This window comes from Ailuropoda melanoleuca, chromosome 10 (assembly GCF_002007445.2).
Source record: "Ailuropoda melanoleuca isolate Jingjing chromosome 10, ASM200744v2, whole genome shotgun sequence".
Lineage (NCBI taxonomy): Eukaryota > Metazoa > Chordata > Mammalia > Carnivora > Ursidae > Ailuropoda > Ailuropoda melanoleuca.
The window spans coordinates 70,319,350-70,341,652 of record NC_048227.1 but is presented as its reverse complement, the minus strand read 5'-3'; the positions used below and the strand labels follow the sequence as shown (position 1 = coordinate 70,341,652).

The 22,303-nt window shown below is 37.9% G+C and overlaps 1 protein-coding gene across 13 annotated transcripts in view; it reads right to left on the bottom strand.

The window, feature by feature from the left end:
• The window catches only part of PKIB (cAMP-dependent protein kinase inhibitor beta), a 194,058-nt gene that overhangs the window by 14,237 nt on the left and 157,518 nt on the right, over window positions 1-22,303 (bottom strand). For 4 of the 13 annotated variants that reach the window (XM_034669065.1, XM_034669064.1, XM_034669063.1 and 1 more), the window contains one exon: window positions 9,119-9,223. The exons of 7 other annotated variants lie outside the window; for them this stretch is intronic. In XM_034669065.1, the coding sequence (XP_034524956.1) occupies window positions 9,119-9,206 (88 nt within the window). In that variant the 5' untranslated portion in view covers window positions 9,207-9,223. Of the gene's footprint in view, window positions 1-3,512; window positions 3,588-9,118; window positions 9,224-22,303 lie in introns of those variants that run through there. 2 more of the 13 variants (XM_019800138.2, XM_034669069.1) reach the window with 2 other exon arrangements.

Genomic DNA, 22,303 nt, shown 5'->3' with positions numbered 1-22,303 from the left:
TATTTGAGAGAGAGAGACAGACAGTCAGCAGGAAAGGGAACCCAAGCAGGGGAGTGGGAGAGGAAGAAGCATGTTCCCGGTAGAGAAGCCCGATGAGGGACTCCTTTCCGGAATGTTGTGATCACTCCCTAATCCGAAGACAGGAGCTTAATGACTGCGCGACTCAGGCGAGAGAGCACTTATCATGAATTAGAAGGAACCTTTCTCATTTTTTCCCCCGCATTACCTCAAACCCTGCCTGTATTCCTTCATTCTCACGTGTTTCTCACATTTTCCTTTCCATTCAAGAGACTCAAATATCATGGTTTTCTTACTTTATTAAGGTACTGGAGCCTACTTAAGGAAGTATTTGGATGTAACTCAAAAAATATTTCTTTAACACCAACTGTGTGCAAAGCACTGTGCTATTTGCCACAGTAAGTACGGACCTCCCCTGCTTCAACTGGAGACCTAGAAAGGCTGCGTGCCAGGCCACTCCCAGACATGCACAGAGGAGGGAGTGGTTAGTTGCAAAAGAGAAGATGCAGCAGGGCTGCAGAGGGCAGGTCGCAGAGAAAGAGCGAGCTAATTCCAGCGAGAAACTGCTCTCAGATCATCCACTTCTCATCTTTGCCTTTTCCAACCATTTTTGGACACAAAGTGTTCTTAGATTTCAAAAAAGGCACAAAGACTCACCAAGCCCACAAAAGCCCAAGAACTGAATTTGCACTACTGGGAAAATGAAATAATTTTGAGGATCTTAAGGTTTGCTTGCACCGTTCCCATATCAGAGTGAATACAACCTGTCCGTGCAGGGGGGATTCAATGCAAGTCCTAAGAAGTCAGTTCCTTTTTTAATGAGACTGTGGTTTTAAGATGTCAAGTGACTTTGATGACATCAGTAGGAAGGAGAAAAAGGGAAGTTAATCTAACCAACATGGTCATGGTAGAAATGCTTTTGTATCCCTCTACCAAGTACACGGGCTGGCACATAGTTGCTTAAAAAATTCAATAAATAAAATTGAATTAGTAGCTAATATCTATAAATTATGGACAGGCAAACATAGCCAGTAAAGGTGATTTTAATTATCAATATTCTCAATAAAAAACTGAAAGTTCAGTTAATCAAATATTAAAATGAATTTTATAACATTATCAATAAAGTAGCTTTGGGGGCAGGATGTAGGCTAGTGGCAAATATCATGCTTTGCAGGTGTGGGTAACATCAATTGTCATTTGCAGAGCAGACGTTAATGCAAAACTCTTATGGAATCACCCTCATCCAAGGCATCTGAATAGTTACACTATTCAGACATCAGATCTCCGAAAGGGATTCATAAACATTAAACTGTGAACAGACTGCCCTACCTAAAGTCAGTTACACACAATTCTATCAGCTTTCCCTTGTACAAATATGCAGTCCTCTAACACTTTAAATAGCCCAGATCCTATAGTTTTAACTCATTCAACTAATTCTCTTTTACCATTTTCATTCTCAACAAGAGGAAAAATAAAGCCTTTTCTCCTCTGGGCTTATTTTCTTTGCCTAAGATTATTTTTGAGAGTGATACATCTCTGACAAAAAATAGTCCCATAATTATTCTTCCAGTGTAAAGGTAATGTATAGCAATAGCTTAAGCTTGGACACTTGAAACTGCATGCTTTTATTTCAGAAAACCTTTAGAACTTACATAAGCTTATCTGTCTTCAAAAGGAAAAACGCAATGATACAATGTCTTCTCCCTGTCACTTCCAACCTCCCTTAACTTGCTCTACTTTCCCCTAGCACTTAGTAGCTTTAACACCCTTTAATACCCTTACTGATTGCCCTGCTGTTTACTATCTCCCTCTACTAAAATGTAAGCTTCACAAAAGTACAGGTTTTCGTAGGCAAAGGTTTTTGTAGGTTTTGTAGGCATAGGTTTTTATACGTTTTTCATTGTTGTACCCGTAGCACTAAGTCATGCCTTACACTCACTTAGTAGGTACTCTGATAGAGTTTGTTTACTGAATGAAACAATTATCCTTCCATGTCCCTCTTTCAAAATGAATTATTTTCTTTTTGCATATGAAAAGAATACAAGCTCATTGTTGGAAAAAAATGACAATTCTTCAGGAAGAAAAAAAAGGAAATTGCCTTTTACCCATTACCCAATGACAGCACTATTATAATTCTGGTGCATATCCTTCCAGAATTTTTTCAGTGTTCATATACCCAGATGCACACAAAGATCTTACATGACTGTTTTTTTAAAACTTGGATTATATTTATTTAATATTATTTTATTATATCTTTTATAAATCATTTGATCATATCTTTTAAAATATAATTGTTTTCAGGCCAACATAATTCTAAATTTTTAATGAAAGTTTGAAAAAGAATTTTCTAGAAAGCCAACATTTCAGGGCTTATACCAACTACGTAAAATAGACATAGCCAAAAGCTCAAACATGAAAAAACATGACTGAAGACTGAAATCATTCACAAACCTTTCCTTAATTAAATTGAATAAAGTTGAGCTATAGCTAAGATGCTTTTTTAAATGTACACAACTTTAAAGTATGTCTTTTTCTCCTATTTCATCAAAGTAAAAAAAAAATCCTTTGGGATATCTTTTAGTCCCTTTTTGAATAGATTTAATTTTCATCCTTTTTTTTCTTCCAACTGAGAAAAATGAGGAAATGATTGAGCCTTTTCAAGCTCTGATTTGTTTCCTAAGTTCTCTTCAGTATTTTATTTTTCTTTGCAGAAGAAGAAATCATTTTAGTGTTTCATCAAGCAAAAAATTCAATCAAAATCACAGTAGCAAAAATTTTAAAGTTGTTTTGAGGATTTTCTGGGTCATATAGGCAAAAAAAATTCCCAACCAAATAGGAAGTAACTTCAGAAAGAAAAGTCATACCATTGAAATATTTTTGTTCATCAAATTATATATATTGACGTTTGTCTACAATTACGTTAACAGAAGTGAAATTATTTATATGGATGCATCTAACATTTTACAAAAGGCTTTTGTAAAAATAATACATTCTGTTACTGTGTTTCTTTAATATTATATAAGTTCATTAGAAAAAATGAATCTTCACAAAAAATGATATCTAAATCAACAGGCATAATAAAAAAGTTGAAAGCCAATATATATAATAATTTTCAAAACAAGTGCACAGAAAAACACAGTAAGGGAAATGTCCAAAATTTTAACAGTTCTTTTGAGTGGTGTTATTATACATGATTTCTATTCTTTTCTTTGAACTTTGTTTTCTCTAAATTTCCTATGACGAAGGTTTTCATTATGTGAAAAAAGGCATAAACGTGTTGAGTACACACCATTTTAAATCACGTTAGTGAGATTCAATGCGTGTGATTCTGTACTGTGGAGTGGTCATTACTATCTTCATTTTAAAGGTGAGAAAACTGAGGATCATGAAAATGAAATGATTTGGTTAAGCAATGCAGCTAGCAAGTGGCAGAGGCAAGACCAGAACCCATTTCATCTGACACCTCATACACTGCTCCTTCTATTACATCTCACCAAATATTTGTTGAACAGAGACTCAGCCTTCATTCAGCCAACTGTTATTGAGCATCCTTCATTCAGTGCAAGATTCTAGAGAAATGAGACCAAATACTGTAATTACCAGAGTGGGGATACATACATAAAGCATAATGCATGGTCTTTACTCTGAAAAAGTATGTGACCTAATTGTACAGATGAAATACATGCACATTAAAGGGGATGTAAAAACAGAAGTCAACATTTGATATATCCACATAAGTGGTATAAATGAAGAATGCTATAGAAATATAAAAGGGAAATGGCTACTGAATTCTGGGGTGATTAAAAGAGACTTTACTGAAGCTATAGAATACACATCGTGCCCTAATATTTGGGAGGGATCCATACAGATAAAAAAGACATGAAAAGGCTTACCAAGCCAGGGAAATAATTTAAGCTAACTCATGAAGAAATGAGTGTAACAGGCAACTTCCAAGTGATGGAAAAGGAAACATCTAGCTCTCATGGAATGTTAAGCCATATAAAGCTGGAAAAATAAGTTGGAGCATAATCATCACTGGAACCCAAATTGCAAAGAAAATGAATGCCATTAAAAGGAGATTGTGGGGGCACTTGGAGGCTAAGTTGGTTAAGCATTCCCCACTCTTGATTTCAGCTCAGGTTGTGATCTCTTGGTCCCGAGTTCAAGCCCCGGGTTGGGCTCCATGCTCAGCAGGGAGTCTGCTTCTCTCTCTCTCTCTCTCTCCTTCTGCCTCCCCCCCCCCTTGTGCACACAAGCACGCGCTATCTCTCAAATAAATAAATAAATCTTAAAAAAAAAAGGAGATTGTGTTCCTCCCTCTGAGCACTGGGGAACCATGAACATTTCTAAGTCACATAATAAAAGTGTGCATAAGATGCATTGTCTGCAAATAGAGATGGATGTGAAGGAGTACTGTTAGAAGGCTATTAAAAATGAAAGTTCTGTAAACAAATCCACTGTAAGAGTGATATGCTGATTACAAAATTTACATGTAAATTCAACATATCCAAGAATAACTTATTTAAAAAGGAGGGAAAAAGATAGAAGGATTTACAATGAGGACTCATTATAAAGTTTAAGGACTTAGATCATCAGATATAAAGATTCATTACAAAGTTTTAGGTATTAAAATAGTGTGGCACTCTTCAAGGATAGATAAAACAATAGAATAAAATAGAGATTCCAGAAATAGACACATATACATATGGGCCCTTGATTTGTGAAAAGGGCTAAGCTGGTAATGTGGTCACTGAACCATTGCTGGTGATCTTGGAGGATTCACAGAGAGGATACAACAGAAAACTATACACTGACATTGATGGGAAGATTGTTGATCGTGGAAAAAAACAGATGGGGCTTATGATAATTTGTGACAAAATTCTAGGATTATTAAATAAGTGACTTCAGGTTACGGTGTCTTCCCGTGAATTTTGTATTTAAATATTGTCATGCAAATAAGTTGAAAGCAAAGTGTGTAACCTCCATTTGATTTCAAGAATTGGTAACAGCTATATTTACTCTCTCTCTTTCTAAACATACACACAATTTTTGTCAACCATTTGAAAGGAAGCTTCTGATACCATAACACTTCATATCAAATATTTCAGCATGTAATATCCATAATATCACTATATTTCCACAACATTCTCTTTTTGCATATTGCAATTCTGAGATAATTCCCCCTTTCCCCTAAAGTACAGCTTTTTAGAAATTCCTTTGGGAAACTGGTGGTTTTTGTATGTCTGAAAAGATCTATTTTATCCTCATCTGGGTATACTATTCTAGGCTGAAGTTACCTTCTACAAGCACTTCACAATACTAATCTACTTGATTCCATTTTTGCTGTTAAGAAGTTTGTTGAATATGATAATTTTATGTGGCAACTTGGCTGAGCTATAGGGTGCCCAGTATTAGTTTAAACAATATTCTGGGTGTGTCTGTGAGGGTGTTTCTGGAATTAACATTTGGATCAATGGACTGAGTAAAGAAGATGGCCTTCTCCAATGTGGACGGTCATTGTCCAATCCACTGAAGCTCTGAATATAATAAAAGACTATGTAAGGAAGAATTTGCTCTCTCTGCCTGACTGTCTCACCGCTTGGGCATCAGACTTTTCCCTGTCTTCAGACTTGGACTGTGACCGAAACTTACACCATCGCTCTCCTGCTTCTCAGGCCCTCAGACTTGGAAGGGAACTATATCATTGTCTCTCCTGGGCCTCCAGCTTGCTGACTACAGATCTTGAAATTTCTCAATCTCTATAATAGCATGAGTCAATTATTTATAATAAATATATACCCTACCGGTTCTGTTTTTCTAGAGAATCCTAAGTAATACACTAATGGTATAATTGCCATTCTGGGTGGTTTGTGATGTCTTTTTTTCTGGCTTATTTTGAGGATTTCTCTCTTTGGTGTTCTGAAATGTCATACAAGGTAGCTAGGTGCCTTTTTGTTTATCTGTCTTAAGATTTGTTAGTATTCCTGAATTTAAGACTTTCACCAATTCTGGAAAATTCTCAGGTGGTATTTATTTGAATATTACTTTTTATCCTTTATTCTTTCCTTGGGAATTCCAATTAGACCCATGAGATAGACACTCTATTAACCATGTCTCTCAACCTCTCATAGTTTCCCCTTCTTTTGTTTCTCTGTGCTGTAATCTGCATAATGTCTTCATATATTCCCATTCACTAGTTATCTCTTCATCTGTGTCTAATCTGCTACATAAACTACCCGTAAAGTTTTAATTTATATTTTCCATTTCTAGACACTCTGTTTTGCTCTTTTTCAAGTCTGCTTCACTGTATTATAGTATTTTGTTCTTTATTCATACATAACTTAAATACCCTCATTTATTTTTTCAAATATTTTGTCTATTTTTAAAAATTCTGTATGAATAACCCTAATATCTGAATTCTTTATTCTATAATTATGTATTTGTTTCAGCGTAATCTATCTCATGGTGGCTATTTCCTTGCATGTTTTATGATTTATGGTTGTAACCTTATATTTTTTTAATCTTATTTATTTTATTATTTTATTTTATTATTATTATTATTATTATTATTGTTTTTGGAGAGAGAAAGAGTGTGCAAGCTGGGAGGGGCAGAGGGCAAGAGAGAATCCTTTTTTTTTTAAGATTTTATTTATTTATCAGAGAGAGAGAGATCACGAGCAGGGGGAAGGATAGAGGGAGAAGCAGATTCCTTGCTGTTCCGGGAGCTCGATGTGGGACTTGATCCCAGGACCCTGGGATCATGACCTGAGCCAAAGGCAGATGCTTAACTGACTGAGTCACCCAGGTGTTCCTAAACTTATATTTTTTAAAACTTTTTCCTTGAAATTACCTGACACCCTAGTTAAAGTGTTTTCCTTTATATAGGCTCTAAATTTGCCTCTACTAAGGTCTGGGAGCACTACCAAATCGGTTAGTTTTAAATTCTCAGCATGAATTTTTTCACACTACAAAGTTGCAAACTTGTGTGAGGTTCCACTTGTAATAAATGATCAGGAGAATTTTTCCCCCCTTTTCCACCCAAGTCAAGGACAAGACTGGCAAGTATCCTTATTGTTTCCTTTGAAGGTTAGGGTTTTGCCATATTATCCTTGGACTGAGCATGTCACTCAATAACCTAAGCCTTATGCTGGTGACCCAATTTGATTTTCCAACTTGAATGGTTCCTAAGTTTCTTTCCTTGTCTCCAGAACATGGCTTTTCAGAAACTGTGAGTTACTGGGAAACTCAGGGAAGTGAGTACACCACTCACATGCTTCTGGGTTTGTGGTTTCTAATTTTCAGGGCTTGTGAAGTATTCTCTTATTTGCCCACATGAGCATCCATTTTAAGAAGTTTTGAAAAGGGGGCACCTGGGTGGTTCAGTCGGTTAAGTGTTTAATTCTTGATTTTGGCTCAGGTCATGATTTCAGGGTTGTGAGCACAAGCCCTGCATAGGGCTCCATGATGGGCATGGAGCCTGCTTAAGATTCTGTCTCCCTCTCCTTCTGCCCTTCCCCTAATGTATATGTGTGCATGCTCTGTCTAAATAAATAAAATCTTTAAAAAATTTTTTTGAAAATATATCCTACATTGTAGAGTGTTGTGTACTAGGGCTTTCTAAAAGACATTAAGCCTTCCATTATTTCATAAAAGGAAGTTTTAGTTAAATTTCAATAATTTTTTAAAAATAATGCTCACTGTCTTGTTTCATGGTAAAGTGGTGGAGACAAAGGGGTTTTATTTTATTTTTATATTTTAAGTGATCTCTACATCCAACATGGGGCTCAACTCACAACCCTGAGATCAAGAGTTGGATCTTCTAACAACTGAGCCAGCCAGGTGCCCCTCAATAATTTTTTTTTTACCCAAGTAACAGCAAGATATTCATTTCACTCAGTCAAAAAAACAGATGTGCAATGATGTAAATGCATTATTCTTTAACAGAACTTATTTTAACTCACAGATCCCCATTTTTCCTTCAAAGAAGAAAACAGTCTTCTGATTTCAAGTATAATCATTCATTTCCACATTAAAATTTATTCTCTCTGGGGTAAATTTCCAACCAATTCACAATCATACAGAGAATTCATTTCTCCATGTGGTGTAAGGCCTAAAATTAAGGCTCAATATTATATGCTGCCTTGACATCTGGTAAAATTGGGAGGGCTTCAAATGGCCTAAATATAAGTTTCCCTCCCCACTCTGTTCGCATGGATAAAGTACGCTAGCCAAACAATCAAAGGGACCAGGCACAGTTCCTACTTATCCTTAAATTGTGGTTTTGCAAGCCTGTGGAATTATTCAAACAAACCAATCATATCATCTTTTAAGAACCAGGAGGCACCACACACTCATATTACTACAAAGTCTGCCTCCTATAGTCCTTAGTTATTCACTCTGTTCCTGAGTACAATCCCTATGCAGCCCTGCATGGCCTTCAGTATCCTTCTCCCTGATCTATAAATATATGTGACTAATAATTTGCTGTCAATCTCAGCTGTTCAGTGGCAAGTTCTGTATGTTTAGCTATTTCCATATCCCCAGAACAGGAATCTCTCCCTTACCAATGGGGTGAATAAGAGGCAATAAAAACCACTGTGTCCCAAACCACATGATATGCTCCACCATGACTGAGGACACCTGGTCAGCCTTAATTAATTGCTCTTGGTTAACTTAACAGATTCTCTGATATGGTAAGGCTGCCTGGGATGGAACAGCTAATTGCTGGCAGGTTTGGGCTATGTCCTGTGTGGTATTCTGTTGTCTTTGCCAGGCTTTGCCATCACTTCCCAACCTAAAACTCTCTTGACCCCAAGAAGAGAATTGTTATTTCACTGTATCCCACTACAACCTGGTGATGTCAGGTTTAGTATGTTTGGCAGGTGGTCTCTTCTTACCAAGGATCAGCCTACATCACTGTGTCTGGCCTGGTACTATCATCAGCTGCTTGGGGAAGCTATACGGACATTGTTTGTAATTGTGCACCTCTGGGATAGGCCCACAGATAGCCTTTTGTGAGGTTTGTGGGAAGAAAGGAGATCACCACCATGTAGAGAATTGAGCATGGCATCCCAGTTGTTGGTCATGTAAGCGTAGTGACCTTGCTGGTTTCCTGTGCCGCTGCTTCCCTTGCCACTGTTGCTTGCGCTCTCCTGACCCTCAGGAGTATCGAGGTGCACGTCCATCATGGCCCGTGGCCCAGGGGCTGGTGAAAAAAAAAAGGTAGGGGGAGGAAGGAACATTGGTACTCAACTGCTCTCCAAAACAAAACTCATAGCCAATGTACCTAGGCTTTGCTCAGTATTGCTGCCTACCAGTACACTAAAGGGCTAATCTTGCAATCATTGGCCTTATGGTCTCCGTCCAAGCCATAGACAAAATGACTTTACTGGATATGGGCCTTGATCCCAGGAAGACTGGCACCACCAAGATGAAGAGGTAACCCCCTACAAAGGAGGCTACCAAGCTCCTGAACTTTTCCCCATAAATATCTAGAAGGTGTTCACTACAGGTGATTGTGCAAACAGAAACTGAAAGCTGCAACTTTATGTGGCTAAAACCTAAACTATTTTCAGGGAATTTGAACAGAGGAAAAAAAAAAAGGAAGTCCACATGACAGAAGAGGTGGGGCCGCAGCAGAGGAGGGTTTTGATCCACAACAGAGGAGGTATGCCCACAACTCTTCCCCTGCACCACTCTGCTCCCCAAGTCTCTGTTGCAACAATGATCCTAATCCTCAATAAAACACCCGTGGCACCCTTGTGGCATCATGAAGGGTTTAATTCAAATCGAACTTAAGCCCATGGTCTATAAACCAACTACTGCTACTGGGGATACCCCCAACCCTGATGATACTGATTTGAGGTTCTCTGGGGGGAGAAACTCATAAATAGGATAGGAGTGGGGAGCACCATTTCCCACCCCCACCTCAAGTATATCCAGTGACCAAACAACAATAATAAGATAAATATAAAAAGAAAAGAAAGAAAGAACCCTGAATACAGGGAGAGAAAACGAACAAGAAACAACTTAAAACAAAGGCCCATAACTTGACTTAATTGGAAATCCAAAATTTACTAGAAACACTTATATAGCAAAAGATAAAAAGGCACTGATTGGCTTGTGTATCTTTATAATCTAGGTTCTGAACTAATTTTTTAAAAATATTTGTTTATTTATTTAAGAGAGAGAGAGAGGTGAGGAAGGGGTAGAAGGAGAGAATCTTTAAGCAAACCCCCTACTGAGCATGGAGTCCAACATAGGGTTCGATCCCATTACCCATGAGAGCATGACCTGAACTGAAACCAAGAGTTGGATGCTTAACAGACTGAGCTACCCAGGCACCCCTGAATTAATTTTAATAGCTGCAGAGATTCATCAATTGGTCTTAATGAATACTAAGGCTAAAATTACAGTTATACCTTGAATCCCACTAAAGGTAAACATGGTATCCCCTATAATCAGGGATTTACTTAAGGGAGTTACTGAATATAAGGTAGAAGACAAATAGGTATGACTCTCCTTAACTGTAGGAACTTTTGTCTAGCTTAAATTCCCTATGGTTATAGCACTCACTGACCTAAAATATCCCATAGTGAGCATGGACACTCTGACCCAGTAAAAAATAAATGAAAATTACTGGCTTAACAAAATAAGAACTCACGACCCATCCCCCACTCTCCACAATCCCAACCCCATTAAATAGTTAACATGACTCAATGCAATTTATTTTTTTTTTAAAGATTTTATTTTTATTTATTCGACAGAGATAGAGACAGCCAGTGAGAGAGGGAACACAAGCAGGGGGAGTGGGAGAGGAAGAAGCAGGCTCATAGCAGAAGAGCCTGATGTGGGGCTCGATCCCATAACGCCGGGATCACACCCTGAGCCAAAGGCAGACGCTTAACCGCTGTGCCACCCAGGCGCCCTGACTCAATGCAATTTAAAACAAGATCCTCAAGGATTAAAAACTTTATTTAACAGGTAATGAGTGAATCCTTCCCTGATCCCACTGCTATTCCATTTAACAGCCTTATTTGTCCTGTTCCTTAAATCTGGAAGAAATGAATGGTGGCCTATAGTGAATTGCCGCAACTGTAATGCTATGGTCCCATCCCATTAAGGCCTCTACACCCAACAACCTAATTATTGAAATTGCTAACTATATCCAATCAGCATTGGGCTCCATGTTCAGCAAGGAGTCTGCTTGGGATTCTCTCTCTCCCTTTCTCCCTCTCCCCCTGACCCTCCTCACACTTGTGCTCTGTAAATAAAGAAATAAAATCTTTAAAAAGAAAAAAAAGAAACAGGCATTGACCATCTCAGCACTCACATGGTTAAGACAACTTCAACATCTTTAATCTCTTTTGGGTTCTGGATGTAATATATTCTTCAATTACAAATTTTACTTAATGTCACTAATGTTGTTATTTACAAATTAGCCCACCTTGAAAGAGGATCCCACCAACAAAAGGCTCTAAAAATCTGTCCAAATTGAAATCAACAAGCACTCCAGTTTGTGCCCTCAGAAACCTCTTCACCACAGAGGCTTCAGTAACCACCGTTCACGGCTCCTGGAGTTTCTGGACCACCTATGCTGGCCATAAGTTGCCCATTGACTTCTGATGCAAGAAACTGCCTTTCTTGGCTTGGTGCTATATACCATTAGAATGGGAATTACTGGCCATATAGTGAGTTTTTTCTGGAAATAAACTCTCACAAACCTTGAGCCTCTGACCCCTTGTACCTGGCTAGCCATTATGCCTTGAGTTATTAAAGCAGCGCCCCAAAAGCTCAGCATAGCTTCTGAGTCTTCCTTGCTACTGGATAAAGTCAAGCCTGGGCCCTCTGATATAATCCACCTGCAGGGGGGTGGCCTCTCCTGCCTTCAGTCTCTCAACAGATGCCACAGTGCTGGTGGAGGCCATGCCTTTCCCAGAGCCCTCAGCTACTTGGGTAGCCCATTAGAATCAAAGGAATGATCAGCAGTGGGAGTTCATACATTTTACTGATAATATCACCACTGTCATACATGATGGGACCAGTGAAGAGCTGCTGCTTTTCATCCCACCAGAATGTCCCTGATAAAGGAGAAAACCCAAAGGTCAGCATGATTGGCACACTTCAGGTGATAACAGTTGGCCCCATCAGTACATTTTTGTACATTGCCTAAGAGTTGCCCCCCTTTGGGGTAAAGAACTCTGGGAGTCTCTTTACAGATACCCAAAATAAAAATCAAGGAACAGATTTCTCTACATATACTAAGACTACAATACAAAGCTCACTAGGATACCCCTTATCCCTTTTGGAGTTCTAGATACACTAATAGTGGCCAAAGCACTCATTTCACTTGTCAGAATTCACAATACTGGGATCTTGAAGAAAACATTCAAACTTTCAGCTCCTCTATAGGACCCAGGCAGCCAGCCCAAGGCAGCAAGTTTAATTGAGAGGCTGAATGGGCTCCTCAAAGCACTATTTAAGTCACAAAGTAAAAAATTCATTTGGACCCCTGGGGATATCGACTATGTACACTAATGCCACACAGATTTCTGCCTTGGCGTGTGATAAAATAGACCTCAAATGGCCTAACCACAAGTTCCCCTTCCCACACTGCCCTCATGGATATGGCCACTTTGCCAAACAACCCTCCCTATCAAAGGAACCAGGCATTATTCCTGCTCATCCCTGAGCAGATTTCAGTTTCCTGACTGCCTGCAGAATTAATCAAATAAGGCAATCATATCTTCCCACAGGAGCCAAGAGGAACCCCACCTTCTTAATACTACAGAGCCTGCCTCCCACAACCTTTTAAACTCTGTTCCCAAGTGCAGGCTCTATGTAGCCCTGAACAGTGTCTTCCTACCCAAGGCTGTGAGTATATGTGACTAATAAACTGCTTCTGATTTCATCCGATCTCATCCGTCCAGTGTCAGGTGTCCTGTGTTTACCATCCCCACCACCCTCAGGTGGGAATCCCTCCTTCACCAATGGGGTGAATAGGAGGCAACTAAAACACCTACCACCAATACCACTTTCCTTTCTCTCTTGAAAGGGAGCCGTAAGTATTAGGGAGGAGAAGCATCAGGTTTGCAGATGTCCTGTGACCATGCAGACCCTCATGGAGTTACAACTTCTTTTGTTGTTCTTTGTACACTGAGATCCACTGCTGTTGTCTCATGTATGACCAGAACCTCAGGTAGAGGTATATGCATCTGCATCCTGTTTGTTCCAAAGCTAGGATATTTAGGGCCGAGGATCTATTTAAACCACCTGTGCCCTTCTTGAGTTCATTTCAGTCTTTCTCCTGAACTCCTCTGGGGGTCTGGGAACTCCACGTGGCCCATCTGCTGAGGCACTTCTCCTCACCATTGTTTCTCTACCTTTCTAGGGATCTACTAAATATGAAGCTTCTTTAAGATGCTGTTTCCCTGAGAATTAAGTCATAGGTCTATCTATACTTGGATTTCTTAACCTCATTCGAATTTCTATTGCTTAATTCCCCTCCAGCTCGACCCAGAGAACTGGGGTTCCAGCTACCTTCCCAGAGACTCAGATAATACCTAGGGCCTCGTCACATCTTGAATTCCTCTCTCACCAACTAGTGAATGATTCAATTCTCTTCCTGGAAACAAAAACTAACTTTTATGTTGTTATATACGCTTTCCTACCCTAAAGTCTATTCTCAATTCTCTAGCTACAGATAGCTTAAAAAATCCTTTCTCTTAGAAAGTCAGGTTATTTCCAGAGGCAACTTCAACTTTCAAGACTATGGCTCTTTGTTTGCATTTTAAAAAGCTAATTGGGGCACCTGGGTGGTGCAGTTGGTCAGTCAGGTTATGCATTTGACTCCGTTTTGGCTCAGGTCATGATCTCAGGGTCATGAGATGGAGCCCCACGTCGGGCTTTCATGCTCAGTGTGGTCTGTTTAGGATTCTCTCTTCTTCCCCCTCTGCCCCTCCCGCTTGTGCTCTCTCTCTCTTTCTCTAAAATAAATAAATCTTTAAAAAAATTGATCAGAAACTTAAGTGACCATGTATCATTGTACAACAAACTATGTCTAAAGAAAGCATTAAAGGAAGTATAAAGGAGTAGTTATTTTAATTATCAGCTCTACACATCTAAAACAGCAACTCTTAATTGAGCCTTTACTTACCTAGGTATAATGTATTGCATTATATACATTATTTTATTTAAACTTTACCACAAATATCAGAGATACAGGGTCAGGTGAGATAGGGTGGGAATTATACCCATAATTCAAAGGAGACAACCAAAATTGAATCTTTCAGATATTAGGAACTTGCTCTAAATTAGGATTTAAGCCCTGCTACATGTGATTCCAAAGCATGGTTTTTTTTCATTGTTTCATATTATTGCCTCCCTTCTAGATTCATAGACCCTTATAGGTTTAGAAGAGATTAGATAGCATAAGAATGCCCATAATTATAAAGTTAGGGACCAGACACCACCCAAAATTCACCTACTACGCCATCCATCATACACATGAATCACTATATCAAGAAGATTTTCTTGCTTTGAACCTCATATTCTTCATAGTGTTGAACCAAATTCACAACATTTTTCAAGCAATTCATCTAATATGAACATTTTCATTCAATTTTCAATCTTAAAAATAAAGATCATATGATTGCAATAATATGCACAACTTTGAACAAAAGTTTTTTGTTCTCTTTATACTTCTAATTAACTATTACATGATATACATATACAGTATAATTATATAATCTATGAACACACACATTCAGATGTCTTAAAATTCTTTCCCAGAATAAAATGAAAGCAAATTCCTATTGCTGGTGGTATAAGCTTCTCTATAATTTAATTACTGCTATTTTCAGATTACTATTTTTACCTTCCCACTTACCTTACATCACAATTAGCAAAATTCAATAATAATAGTAAGAGGTCAATATAAACTTTTATGTAACGATCATAATGCTTTTGGTGGGGAGGGTAATTCTAGACTATTTATTTATTTGTTTATTTTTCCTGTACTCTATCTTTGTGGTTCTAGTTTGCATTTTGTGGAAAGACATTTTCTGATTACAAAGGAAAGGAGGCCCCAAAGAATGCAACAAAGGAAATTCAGTATTAGATTTACTGGGGGTAGCTGACTATTGACTGCAATGTATTTATCAGGCTTTTTAGTCATTTTTTATACACTAAGACAAATAAATATGCATTTTACTGTAAAATTCTGAACTTTCCCCTTGAAAGCTATAACTATGATTTGGTGACCTTCTCCAAGCTGCCCCAGCTATATACACCTTGGCTGGAAGATCCTTTAGCTCAGTAGCTGCTAAATGATCAGGCACTCTGCTTCATCCATCTGCTCTAACAGGGACCTCTTTGGAATTTTTTAATAAGCTTTGGATACTTTCTTTTTATAGCTTTGCCAACACTATCATAATGCATCCTGACACCAGGCAGTGTAAATTAATTCCTCTTCCGTCTTATGAGCCACTTCACGGGGAAGAACCAGATTTTTCACCTTAACACTTGATTAAATTGTGGAAAGAAGAAGACCAAAAAGTAGGTCTCTGGGAAAATTGTATCTCACGCCAGCCTGGAGACTAAAAGTAAATTTAAAGCAAATTAGCTCTTCCTAAGATTTATTTTTTTTAAGTCTTGATAGGGGAGAGGGAGAAAAATAGAGGGAAAGAGGGGACAAGGGTGGGTAAAAGCCTATTTACCTAAAATTAATCTTATGCCAGATGAACTAGAACTTCCCAAATTTGCCTGTTCATAAGGCTCACCTGGGTAGTCTGTTAAGAATACAGACTAGAGCCTTCAATTACGTGTGTTTGATACCATGTGTATTGTAAGCACCCAAGGAGATTCATGTTGTCACACAGATTTGGGAATGGCTGAATTGCAGTAAAGGTTTGAGGTCAAATTCCCTAATAATACGCTGAAAACCCCCCCACAGAAACAAACATAAGTCCATATATTACTGGCTTCAGGGTCTAACAGCATGTATCACCCTGAAGAATGGTTGTTTTAGCAAAGTACACCAATGCACATGCACAACCTTAGAGATCTATTCATCCAGTTTCCAAGGTTATTGCAAATTTTCTTGTAGTAGATTAAAAATTAAATAAATTACAAAATTGACTTTTTCCAGAGCTCCTCTATCAGGACATATACTAATGGCTTTGGCTATATCAATCATCCCCTGGGATTTTTCACCATTCACTCTTAACAGTCAACCCTAAAGTCCACCACTAAATAAGTTTAATATATTTTTTACAAAAAGTTCTGTGTGGGTGACTTCTTTTACCCCTAGAAGACCCTACCTCCTGGGAGGCAAGAACAAATTGGTTCTACGTGTGGACAGTGGATAGTAGTTGTTCAATGAGTGCTTTCCAAATGAACTTCACATCAATCTGACTTTGCAATCCATATCATTTGTAGATCCTGTCTGAGCAGATGGGAAGCTTATGTTATCAAACCTGAAAACACTCGTTGGAATTTCAAGCATTAGTACATTTATACTCTAGGCCTGGCAATATTTCTGAATCAAGAAAGATGTTTCAAGTCAACCTGACACTCTGATCCATTTCACATAAGATTTTTTTTTAAGATTTTATTTATTTGAGAGAGATAGAGAGAGGGCATAAGCAGGGGGAGTGGCAGAGGGAGAGAGAGAAGCAGAGTTCCCGCTGAGCAGGGAGCCCAATGTGGGCTCCATCCCAGGACCCTGGGATCATGACTGGAGACAAAGATAGATGCTTAACTGACTGAACCACCCAGACGTCCAATTTCACATTGGATTTCTCATTGTTATCCTTCAACATTTGATTAAGGATGCTGAAGAATTTTAGTATAGAAAAATTCCCCCAAATCCATCATAATTAAAATAACTGAAGAAAATACTAAAAAGATGACTCATTTGTAATAATCTGAAAATTATTATAACTATAGGCAGTTCTAAAAATCTTCACTAGCAGGGGAAGCTGAGGAGGCAAGACACATGGAAACATGGATACATTGAATACAGCAGAAACAACTGCTCACCAAAGCTTATTTACCCTGGAAGGTCAGTCTGAGGGGCCAGAACATTCTGAATGATATTGACCAAGATATCTCTGGGTCTTTCAAAGAGATCATAAAAAACAATAGATTAAGAAAAACTCAAGGTTGAAGAAGATTTCACTTAATTCAACTAATATTTGAAGAGCATCATTTATAGATGTGCATCTTCTGAATAAAAAAATCAGAAAAAATCTTTTGAAATGTGATGAATGTAAAACAGCTGTTTGTAAGAGGACGAATACTCAGAATGAATATATGAAGGCAGTGAAGTAAGGGAAACAAACATTACATGATTACATTAAAGCACATTTAGAGCACAATTTCATTTCAACAGTCAGTACAGCCCCGAGTAAATTGCAGATCTCCCAGACCCACAGCTTCATAGTCTTCCTTCATCAATTTTCTCTTGCTCTCTCCAGCCCCAACTCCTGCCATAGACCTTCCAGTGTCCTCTTCCTCTTCATCCTATTCAGACCAGCTCTTGGAAAATATTTGCTTAATTCATTCACAGAAATATGCTATATATGTGGTTCCCTACAAGAAAAACTCCAAAGTCTTAGACAAAAGAAGCAGACTGTTAATGGTGGCACTTCTGCAAATTAGCTAACAAAAAAGAAGTGTTATTTTGGGAAAGATGGGGGGAAACACTTTCCTGAATTATCAGCATTTTATCTTCTGCCCATGTTTAAGGTTGAGGCAGGGAGGCTGGAGTCACATCTTGGTTTTTAGCAGCACCAATTACATAACATCGGGCAGATTCCTCAACCTCTTTGAGCCTCAGTTTCCCTTGACCCTGTCTTGTTATGTTTCCTCAATGACTAAATCCCTTTATTTTCCAATTGCAGTGTAGGCAGGAGAAGCTAGATCTTTAGAGTTTTCTTTAATTAAGTAGTTTTTAGCTGTCACCTCTTTCACTCCTCTTACCTTCAAATCTGCTTAAACCCACCTAAACTCAAACACTCATCAAAAATAGTCAGAAACTAAAGAGGAAAGTAGTCATTAAAGCATATTCTAATTATAAGCATTTATAAGCCAATTTGTTTCACTTTCAAGACCTATGCATTTGTTGCAATAACCTCAAAACTTCGAATTTTTTTGAGCTAGATGGATAAACTTTACTAAAAATATATTTTACTTGCACTAAAAAGTACGAACTTAAAGAAAAACTAATCAGTATGTACACAATAGCTTTTGTTTCATTTGAATGAAGAATGTTCTTGTTCAAGTCACTCTTGTGTCACCAGGAGACTGTCCCTGGGTCTTTCAGTCTCAGAAGAGATGACTCTTAAGTTCTAAGCTACATACTCCACCCCGGAGTAGTAAGGTTTCTGAAAACAAGAAGCCTTGCATGTTGGGGACTGCAGGACAATGACAATAATCACACATCACATTGTGTGGAGAGAGGAACATTCTGGCATTTTCAGAAGCCCTTATTAGGAAATAATGAAAACAATACAAATTTACATGTTTTTTGTTTGTTTGTTTGTTTTTAATACTTAACTGTGTGTGTGATTTTCCCCAGCAAATCATCCATAAGGCATGGAGGGAAAGCAGAGCTGCCTATCTTCTGTTAACATAAATAGTCTTCATATTTTAAAATATTAATTGCCAAAATTAAAATTCAAAACTTGTTTCCCAGTAAATTCTTTTTTTTTTTTTTTAAAGATTTTATTTATTTATTCGACAGAGATAGAGACAGCCAGCGAGAGAGGGAACACAAGCAGGGGGAATGGGAGAGGAAGAAGCAGGCTCATAGCAGAGGAGCCTGATGTGGGGCTCGATCCCATAACGCCAGGATCACGCCCTGAGCCGAAGGCAAGCGCTTAACCGCTGTGCCACCCAGGCACCCCCCCAGTAAATTCTATATCAGAAGGCTTTCTGTATCTGAAAATGGCATGTTTCTTTGATGTGTTTTTAATTTAAGCTAGCTCGGTCATAACAGAATATTTTCACTGAGTTTTTTTTTTTCATAGGCATTTATTCAACCGAAGCCAAGTTGAAAGGCCATTTTGCTGCTAGGCAATGCATGCAGTAAACTCTTTGGAGTCTAAGAATCTTCTTTTTCTTTTAATACTTTCTGTAACTTGCCTCAAGATTTATTTAGGGAACATATATTGAGATATTCTCATCTTTTTCTCTCATACACATAGTAGTAATTATAACTGTAAATAGAATTTTTGGTCTTTTAAAAGTGCATTTTTAAAATATTATCTGCACTCTGACACAGTCTCTTCCTTTAAATTATTTTAGTGGTAACTCTGATTTTTAAAATTAACCGTAGTGATGAAAACATAGGATTCAACTCCTAATTCTATCACCATCTATAACTGGGGGCAAGTGACTAATTTTTCATAACACATTTTTAATGACCTGTGAAGTTCAGTAGCTGGGTGAAAATTAATAAGTGTGTTTTCTGCTTTTAAGGATATATAGAAATATATCAATAGGCTAATTTTAAAAGTTGAGATGTAACATTTTGCACAAGGCACTCAAATGTCTATCTGACCTTGACCTCAGCACACCTAATCCAGCTTTTTTTTCCTATTTTACAATTTCATGTTTTTTTAAAAGGTTTTATTTATTTGAGAGAGAGAGAGAGAGACAGCATGAGCAGGGAGAGGGGCAGAGGGAGCAGAGCAGGGAGCCTGATGTGGGGCTCAATCCCAGGACCCTGGGATCATGACCTGAGCCAAAGGCAGACGCTTAACTGACTGAGCCACCCAGGTGTTTCAGATTTTACAATTTCATAGAGTTGATGCAAAGCCAAATTAATCAATGCTACTAAAGACAGTCAAGAGAAAAACAAAACAATAGACATTCCACTTGGAGATATCTGAGAATTTTGGAGCCAGAAGGAGCTTTAGTCATCAGCAAATAATAAAAATTAAATTAACAAGAAAGCAATCCTGATTTCAAAGATGTGAAAAAAGGAGACCAGATTGCTGGTATGACAGAGATCTCATTAATTTCAGAATCAAGTCTAGACAGCATGTCACTGGACATTGGGCCAGTATTTATACCACAATAATGATGGTTTCTAATTTTTTCAAGGATAAAACAATTTTTTAAACATCAGATCACCTATAGACATGGTGGATGTAATTTGCAATAGGAAAAGACCAAGCCTTTGGGTGTGTGTGGGAGAGGAAGGTAGACCTTTTGCTACCCCATTCTGTAAAGGTCACGCCTTCATGTGCTTAGAGAAGGTTTCTGATGGTAAAGTCTCTTAGGGAAAGACATGTCCATATCTTGACCCTGTGCCATGCTTAGAAGTCAATTTATGTTCTTCTAAGTCTTTGTAAAAATAATCATTCTCTTTGGTTGGAGAGCCCTCTTGCTTGGCAGTAGATTGTTGGGGTAGAGGCTCATTCAATGATAATCCTACCTGGGAATGATAATATTCAGACAATAACAGTTGTATTCATTGGGGTCTGAATTGCATAATAACTTCTAGGATATAAAATCACAACACGTACTGATTTCTTTATGTACAGGGAGAAGGATTCTAACCTAGAGTCCAGGGAGGCAGGAAAATATTGAAACAACTTTGCCTATGGAAGGAGGGTAGAAACCTGAAACAAGGCTGGACACTAAGGACAAAGCCAACGAGTAGGGAACCCCCATGAATGGGCATAATTAATGGATTCTAGAAGTAATGATGTTGAGTATCTAATGCTATTTCTCATCTCTGCACTATAATTCTCTCATATTATCCTCCAGCCTTGGGTAAATTTTACTATGCACCACAACCATCTTAATGATATCTCTGCTTTGGGCAACAAAGAGAGGACCCTGAGGACAATTCTAGCTTGATTTCAACTAGATAGAGTTGCAGCATTATCAAAAAGTTGTAGGAAACAGCAGAAAGTGGTGAGCAGACACACCAGAGCATCAGATGAGAAAAGTGACAGGTGGCACTCAGGATGGAGTCTTAGAATCTGAAGACTCTCAGAAATACTAAGTGTGGGGAAAAAATAGTTTGTACATCCCATAGTATGGCAGATAACTGAGTTCATTGAGATTTAATGCAGGATGATAAGAACCCACATTTTTTTAGATATCTGACTGAGAAAATATATAACAGATGAAAAGGTACTATGAAATAAATATTTCAAAGCAGCTAACTCTCATTTTTATAACAATAATCGACATACATTTGGAAAATGGTAATATATATGTCAATTGACAGTATCTGTTTAGACACAGATGCATACATGGCTTGCAGACCCCTCTAATAATTCTGTAGAATCCTAGGAGACCAGGATCCCCATGTTGGCTGGACTATATCATAAATCGTCTCCCCAATGGCCAAAAACCTGTCTCCTGTAACAACTGGAACTTTAATCTCTAATATGTAAGCTTTCTTCTACCTAACTTTAATTCACTCCTTCTTCCATGTAAAATTACAGGCTATTCAAGCTAAAGTACTTTGTTGAGTGCTCATGTAATCTAATCCTTTCAGTTGTCTCTCCGAGATTGAAAGGCTAGATAATCATAGTCAATATTTATAGACAATTCTGGGGGGTCTCAGCAATGTTATCTGTAGAATAGATTGCAAAAATCTTATGCTACATTCCATCCCAATCCAGCCCCATCATTTGTTCAGTCCAGAGTCCTGGTAGCCTATTTTGAGCACTGAAAGCCTACCACCATTGAGGGCTAAGGGCTCACACATTAGTGGCATTCTTCACTAGGCCTTAGCCAAGCTTTATTTGTTAGACTATGATAATCACATGGCAGATAATCATTCTTGAGTGAAAAAAATAAAATATCACTCCTGAAAATTCCAAATTATTTTCAGTAAGGCTGGGATGGAAAAGTCTCATTTAATTAGCAAGTGCAATAAAGATGTGACATTTACAAACTAATTATAACACATTTCCATTCTTCATTGGTACACTGAATGATGACATATTATTCTTTTATAGTTGCCATTTCCAAGTTTTAATTGCTTTGGTTTAATTGGTTTAACCCAAAAAATGTCAATTCAGTAATTACCACCATGCTGTCGGAATTAGCTTCATTTATTGTGCAAAAGAAAATTGACTTCAGAAAAGGAAAAACAATTATAATATGATATCAGGGGAAATACTATATCATCAAGATATTAAAAAACAATGTCGTATATAACTGAAACTATTTTATGGGAACAAAGAAAATGTTCTTTTTCAATTCTAAATAATAAACCAAATAAATAATCAAATATAAATTAACTAATGTAGAATCA